At 46.0% G+C, this 7,770-nt stretch overlaps 1 protein-coding gene across 1 annotated transcript; it reads right to left on the minus strand.

Moving 5' to 3' along the window:
- Positions 1 to 176: 176 nt before the first annotated feature.
- Positions 177 to 7,485, minus strand: cpsf3 (cleavage and polyadenylation specific factor 3). The gene is made up of 18 exons (XM_006793441.3): positions 7,300 to 7,485; positions 6,815 to 6,878; positions 6,626 to 6,723; positions 6,400 to 6,528; positions 5,917 to 6,094; positions 5,359 to 5,448; positions 4,696 to 4,846; positions 4,437 to 4,612; positions 4,200 to 4,358; positions 3,715 to 3,861; positions 3,264 to 3,416; positions 3,073 to 3,181; positions 2,858 to 2,956; positions 2,467 to 2,561; positions 2,026 to 2,113; positions 1,874 to 1,940; positions 1,623 to 1,719; positions 177 to 385 (listed from the first exon to the last, which is right to left on the minus strand). Exons 1-18 carry the CDS (start codon positions 7,368 to 7,370, stop codon positions 296 to 298), a joined length of 2,061 nt encoding a protein of 686 aa, XP_006793504.1. The 5' UTR covers positions 7,371 to 7,485; the 3' UTR covers positions 177 to 295.
- Positions 7,486 to 7,770: the final 285 nt, after the last annotated feature.

Below are 7,770 nucleotides of genomic sequence, written 5' to 3' on the forward strand. Positions count from 1 at the left end.
CCATCTGTTACATACAGTCAGTGTCTGAGGCTGTGAAGCTACAGCTAACAGATCTGCAGAACACCATTGGAGATGATGCTTTGTGTCCAGAATAAGCCAGCATGACTGAAATAAGTGTAAACCTTTTTAAAGCAGCCATCGGAGGCTTTGATGATCTAAAGGAAACATCAGACTGAGAAACTCAACTGAAGTTTATATTACACATAAAAAAAGAAGCATTCATTTTTACAGGAAATCGGTACAAAAGCATCTCCTGGAAACACAAAAACATCCCCTGTGACATCACTGTGGCCTGTCAGAAAGCGGGGCTTAGGGCATCATGGAGCCGATGGACAGCAACTTCTATCATCTCCCTTAGAGTCTCGTCCTCTGCGCATGACACCAACTGCAGAGTAACACACAGAGGTCAAATAAAGGGTATTACATCATTTGCTACAGAAACAAACAACATACTTGCATAAATAACATGTGTGAAACTATTAATTTCATAACCAGGAAGCAACTGTAAGTTAAGCTCAGTAGCAATCTATAGTAATCTATGAGAAAATAAGCTTGAGCAAGTCTGAGTTCAGTTTAGCCCTTTACTTACCTTACAGGCGCTCTTTAAATGTTACTGTGTGTGTTAGAAAGAAAATTCAAGGGACTTTTGAAATGAGAGAAGGTGGGCTTTACAGGGATATTTTGTGTATCACGGTATCGTGAAGCATTCACTCGGTACTGCTGTCTGAACACAGACAGGAAAATCACGTGTGTGCTACACATCTCCCCCAATTCCTCACACATTTTGGACTCCAGAGAAAATAAAAAATTTAGTTGCACTGAAGTTTTTTTCCTGTTCAGCAGCTGACTTTCAGTCTCATGGAAACTGCACAGCTGCCTGCTGGGAGGTCAGAGTCACTGCAATCACACAGACTGCTTAAGGTTTACAAATGATCAGCATCAGATTTAGCAGAAAGCCAGTTTGTCAATGAGTTGCAATCGGTCTGAGTGCAACTAACTAGTCTTTACAACTGGGGACTCCAGTGGTGGCTAACTGGGTGTGTTCCTATATGAAAGCAAGGTTGGCGAGGATCTGTGTTTGTTATCTGTGGAAGAATCTGTTTCACATCTCTGAATGTATGAAGTTAAAGTGAATTTCGGTTTTCAGATGGACACAGACTTTTGATGTTCCCTGATTTATCAGTTAATCTGTGTCATCATGAACAGAGGGCATGCAACTGTCAACTCAACCCAACAACTTTTATGCCGTCATGATGTAATAATGACTGATCAGAGCTGATCTCAGTCGCGTGAAGGTCAGGTAATTTCTCTGTGTGAGTGCAGCCTGACAGAACTTCAGCCAATGACATCTCAGAGGCGCCGTCTCTTATTTACATGCTTTGAGGTTTAAACTTAACATAAAGCCCTGCAGCGGGAACAGGAAGTACCCATACTTTCAGGTTTTTCATGAACAGATCGGGTTCCTGTAACAGGAAGTCTGAGGATTTAAAACAAAATGATCCTTAACACCAGATTTATGTCACATGACCTTAATGCAGCTTAAACTGCACAGCCCCCTGTGGTAACGGTCAGAGTTTTGTGTTCTGTCAGAAGGTCTGTCTCTGCCCACTCCTCATACTCACTCTGGTCTCTGGGTCTACTGACGCCGTGACACCGTCCACGGTCACGGTGAGGTTTTTACCATCTTTGAAATTCACGCAGTCATCCCCAAACATGTCGCTGCAACACAACACAAGTTAGTCTACCACTTGGGGACTTTTACTTTGAAAATTTTGAAAATGCTAAGTTAGAAATGAAATCATTTCTTGGGTCTGTGTGTGTCGGTGTGTGTGGTGTTTGTGTGTGCGCATGTCTGTGTGTGGCAGCGACTCACTGCAGCATGAGCGCAAGCCTCTCCACAAACACGTCCATGTCGAAACTTTCCTTCTTCCCCTCCACAACTGAAACACACAAACACACAGATGTTACAGATTCTGCACTGTCCCCAAACATCGCACTTCAAGTTGCCGTGCTGTGTTTACTGACACTTCTGGGCGTTGGGGTTGGACTGGACCTCGAGGATGACAGTGGCAACGGCGTCAGCGTACATGTCATTGAGCGGATTGGCGACCCACTGAGGAGGAAACAAATCAAGAAGAAACACTTACTTACTTCAATGATGGCGAAATGAAACAGACATTAGTGAACTAATTGGTAAAATTCTGGATATGTAACACTTTAAAAAAAACCCAAAAAAAACAAATTTACAACAAAGAAACAAAAGATCTGAAATTAAAAAAAACTTCAACAGCTGCTTAAGTATGAAGCAAAATTAATTTTCCTCCAATCAGTGAGTTCCTGTTTGAAATAAATCTGAACATTTTGTTTCAGACAGAGCACTGAAACTGCATTCATGAACAACAAAGGCTGTAGGAAATCACAGCACCTCTGCTCACATGGGCTGTAGTGTATGTGTGTGTGTCTGACCTCTAGCAGCACCATGCTGGCTTCATGAACCATCGTGATGCTCTTAAAGATTCTCACGGTGATTTTCTCGGTTCCCTCCACCTGCTCCACATCGCCTGAAACACAAAGAGCAGCTCATGAATGCTCTGCTTTGTATTGTAAAGACATTGTCTCCATCATTCTCTGTAAACGTCTTGATGGAGGTGAAACACCTTCAGAAACTGTAACATGAACATTTTTAAGCCCACGTATCATCAAGTCTGACATGCAGAAAAATTCACAATCAAAGATCCTGTTAAATATTTCTAATTCATCGCCTCACACAACTTCATGTAATGGGAGGAGCCAGCTTAAGTTTTACTCTGGATGACCCGAGTCAGGTGAGTCCAGGTGAGGTTTGCTGCTTTCTTACCTGCGAGGTTTCTCAGCTGGCTGACCAGCAGTGAGATGGGTCCGGTGTATGGGATGGCCTGCGTCTGAGTCACCATGCCCATCGACAGGTCAGTGTAGTCTGTACAGAGAGCACAAATGTCAGGAAACAACAGGGGAACCCAAACACAACAGGCGATGCATTCAGGGACCAGCATCAGGCTGGAATAATTAGTGCAGATAAACTGAGTTACTGACTGGAGAGGTCGGAGGGCGCCAGGATGTGATAGTTGAAGTTTCGTTTGACGAGAATCCCAGAGACCCGCTGACCCTGAATACACTTCTGGTCGGCAAGGGAGCCCATCACCTGCAGCAGAGGATGCTGGGAGTTAAGGTGGCAGAAGGTGAAACGAGACACGCTTAAAGCTGCGGATGGTTTTCAGGAGGACCTTGGCCAGTTTCTCTCCTCTGAAGTTGAGCGTGACGGCCTCGGTGTTCCTCGGGTTGTGCACCTCGATGTGGACCTCGTCGTTGTCCTCGTACTCGCGGATCAACGCCGCCTTCAGACGCGCCATCTCGTTCTGCTCGCCGTGGACGAGAATCTGCAGACCCAGGATCAGCACACGTTAAACTAAACTCACCTGTTCCCGACATCAGACAGAGTGCTGTGCACAGTTTCAGTCAGTAGAGGAACAAAGAAAAACTCCAGGTCCAGGACTGAAGCTGCATGCGAAGGTCCACAGCGCACAGACGTCTTACTGTCATTAAATAATCTCTGCTCTGCTGAGCGATTGGACTGAGTCGAGATTAACAATTATACAGCTGCTACAATTTTAGCACTTTTGAAACGCTGTCATCTGTTTACTGAGAAGCAGAGAGTGAGTGAATAAATCTGATTACCACATGAGGAGGTTTGAGAGCTCTGATGAACTCGCTGGTCTGTTGGTAGTCTGTGTGAGCTGAGAAGGAGATGTAGTCCACCGACATCTTCAGAGGAAGCTTCTGACCCGACATGGTGGTGATCTCGTCGGGCTCTGTCATGATATGCTGAGAAACGCAGACAAACCGTTAGACCTCGAAGGGATCAGGAGAGAAACTCGGCTCTTTGAAGGCTTTAAATGATGATGTCATTTGCACTCTGGCCTGATGGGGGCACTGTTGCCTTATTATTAATGCCTAAACCCTGACACAGACGGTTTAAATCAGAGCAGATCTGCAGGTCTGGGCTTTCTGCCACTCCCCCAAAAGGAAATCAGACTCCCAGGAAACATTTTCCGCTCAGAAACAGGAAAATGTTGGAAAAGCCTCAGAAGCAGGCTCACTCAGGTTTGTCCTTCAGGGCAGTTTCCTGACTACACAGTTAAAATAGTCCGAGCTGACCTCACCTTGGCGAGCGTCCCCTCCACGCAGTATCCGGCGATGATGACGCCATTCCTGCGGTCGGTGCACCAGCTCTCAAACAGCTCTCTGGACAGGCCGCTCTGCATCATACCAGGAGATGCCATTACCACGCTGGGACCGATGTCATCGAAGTGGTCCATGCTCTGAAACACACACATGTAAAAATACTGCATGTATAATGATATGAGCCAACTGACAACCCACGGACCGCATTCACTGACCTTGAGGTTGCTGATGTGCTTGAAGACGAAGGGGTTGTTGATGTTGATAGCCTTGCGGATCTTGTCGTTCATGGCGTTGATGTAGGTCTGGTACACAGCCATGCACTTCCTGGCCAGAGAAGAGGCGTAGTAGATAGGGATGTCGTGGAGCTCCGGGTGGTTCTGCCAGTACTCGTCTGGGTCAAAAACACGAGCAGATCAGAGGTCAGTAGGGTCGGAGCCGGGCTCATGGGCAGAGGAGACCGAGAGAAGACCTCACCGAGGATGAGGAGCAGCTCCTGAGCCCGTCCCAGGGCGAAGACAGGGATCAGGCAGCGGCCCTCCCTGTTCACAATGTCGTGGACGGTGTTGCAGAAACGAGCCTCCCTCTCCTCACGCTTCTCGTGGATGTGAGTGCCATAGGTCGACTCCTGAACGCAGAGCAGGAAACATTACTGAGCATGCTTGGCTCGCTGATTCATCACAGTTGCATCAAGATTAGCGGTCACATGACGTAGTAACAGCAGGTGTTTGGTGCTCCAGGTTTCACCTTTTCACCGGGATCATGTGGAGATGTCAGATCTTACAGACATTTGCGGCGGTTACACCTCATTCATGGTTTTACTCTGTTTCCTGTCACGTTTTTGTGGTCGATGTTTCTAACGATGACCTCAGAATGGTAAATTGATCCCTGTGAAGTTCAGGCTGCTCTAAAATATCAGGTTTTTTTCTACTCTTGGATCTGGATGATGTCACTGAGATGCTCCACCCATATGTGGATTCTGTGAGGCAGCCAATCAGGAGAAATTAGGCTTAAACTGGGCGTAGCTAAAAGAGGACAAACCAGCCCAGAATCAGATAAAGGAGGATTATTATGAACGACGGATCATGCAAAGCTGCCATAAACTTTGAACAGTTGATTTCTGATTTCAGAATCACTCACTGTGATGAGGATGTCCGGCTTCACGCTTGGGATCTCTGCTGCCATCAGGTGTCTGTCCTCCTGACGGGAGAAATCACCTGTGTACAACAGCTACACACACACACACACACACACACACACCATGCGCGATTAGCAGCTGTGGCCATGCTGTCCTCAGTAAACTCACTCATTCACAAAAACAAAGTGCCTGTCTGAGGTGGTCCCTCTGGAGAGACAATAGTTTTGGAACACACCAGCCCATTTTCTCTGCTGTTTAACGCAGAAAAACCCGACTGCGACGCGACAAAGCATCACCCCACTGATCATGTGTCTAAGACAGCCTCGCCCTCATCGTATTCACATGAAGTCACAGGAACTTATTTCACCTTTATTTTCAGTTCTTGCAGCATCTTTATTTCTTAACAAGCTGCAGTGATTAAAAAAAGGTCAAAGAATCTGAACTGTAGTTTTTAAACTGCAACTAAATGTCCATAAAAACTCTGAGTGTGTACATGTAGCAACACGCCCACAGAGGCGCAAACACTCAGAGGAGGCTGGATCAATGTCTGAAGAACTCACCTTGACGCCGGCGATCTCGATCATGAACATGGCGGCTCCGAGGACATGGCCGGCGTGGTAACACCAGAACTTAATGCCAGCCACCTCCTTCACCTCGTGGAAGTTGATGGTCTCGATCTTTTCCATGCTGTCCTCCAGGTCGGTCTCCGTGTACAGCATGTCGTCAGCTGAGATGTTACTGCAGACACGATTCAGACAATCAAGCGTCAAAGATTCTAAACAACTCATCAGCAGCGTCTTTGACGGCAAACAGCACTTACCTCTGCTTCACAACTCCTACAGCAGCTTTGCATTACTCCAGTTTAAAATAACCCTCCTTTGGATGTCTTGTTATTTTAATTTAAAGCTGCTTATCACTGACCTGACACTGACCTTTGCTCGTGTGCAGGTAACCCAAAAGTGAGGCTCACCAGCATTCGCCCACACTCTTATTAAACCGTTAAAAACATTCTCAGAGTCAACGTGTCTACCGGCGAGTCTCACCTGACTTTGACGTAGTCGGACAGCAACCACCGGTAGATGGCTTTGGTGGCGTGCGTCATGAACGTCCGACCTTTAAAGCTGGTCTTCTGCAGGAACCAGGGCAGAGCGCCGCAGTGGTCCAGGTGGAAGCTGATGGAGGGAGGAAGAGTCAGCACAAACATCTGCAGTACATCAGCATCTTCATGCTGCAGGCAGTCATGTGACCACTCGGAGGCTGTGAACTCACTGGCTGATGAGCAGCAGGTCGATCTCAGCTGGGTCAATCAGGTCAATGTAGGGCAGAGCGTCCATCCCCTCCAGACCAGGATGGATCCCACAGTCCAGCTGACACACACACACACACAAAGAGACACAGACCTTTACACACACTGAGGCTTCACGTTCATAGCTGGAAGGTTCATATTCACTATCTCACCATGATCTTTCTTCCTTTGAACTCCAGGATGATGCAGGACCGTCCCACCTCCTGACCGGCCCCCCTGCACACAGACACACACTGAAACCACAAACCACACCTCACCCCAACATCCAGCTCAAACTCACTTTAAACCAAACTCCATTCAAAAATCAGTCAATTTTTATTTGTAAAAGAGCAAAACCCTGAAAGAATTGGAGTCACATGACTACACTCATAAGATTAAATATGCACTGACAGACGACCTTATATTTAATTATCAGCTGTGTCGAAGCTGGCAGGGAGATCTTTTCAGATTATAAGTGTTGTTAAATGAGTCCTGAATCAAAGCGCTTCACTGGAAACTTCCGCGGACCTCTTTAAGTTGTGTGTTTAACGCGTTTTATAGTTTATTTATGAACCCTGAATGAGTGATTTTCTGAATGTAGTTCTGTGAGGAGGGGGAGCCCGCACACAGAAAGAAGCTGAAGTTGCCGTAAACTCACAGCGGGCGGATCAGCAGCTGGTCGCTCTCCTCCGCCGGAACCGTCGCGTCGGGTTTACGTTTAGCCGTCATGTTGTTTACTTCCACACGCCGAAAAACAAACAAACAAACTCCGTCATCACTCCGTTAGTTAGCCACCTGCTATCAACAGCGGCTCCACAAGGTTTACTAATATGTAACTTCCGGTCCGCGGTGAAATCTTTCCGTGTAGTAACATTAGTCCTAACTTTTTGTTCCGCGATGAATCCCGGAGGAGAAGTGTGCTTTAAAGCAATCTAACATTTTTTTTTATCAGATTAATATGTATCAAATAAATAAATAGTATTCATAAATAAATGCTCAAATTAATTATTAACTAAATATATACTACTAATAATTACAAACAAAAATTATTTTCGTTTTTGTATCTTTGCTCTTTAAGTCTATGCACTTTTAATTTAAGAGATTTTAAAATTCTTTAAACAAATTCATT

The sequence above is a fragment of the Neolamprologus brichardi genome, chromosome 15 (genome assembly GCF_056152115.1).
Source record: "Neolamprologus brichardi isolate AB-2024 chromosome 15, ASM5615211v1, whole genome shotgun sequence".
In the NCBI taxonomy this organism is placed as follows: Eukaryota; Metazoa; Chordata; class Actinopteri; order Cichliformes; family Cichlidae; genus Neolamprologus; species Neolamprologus brichardi.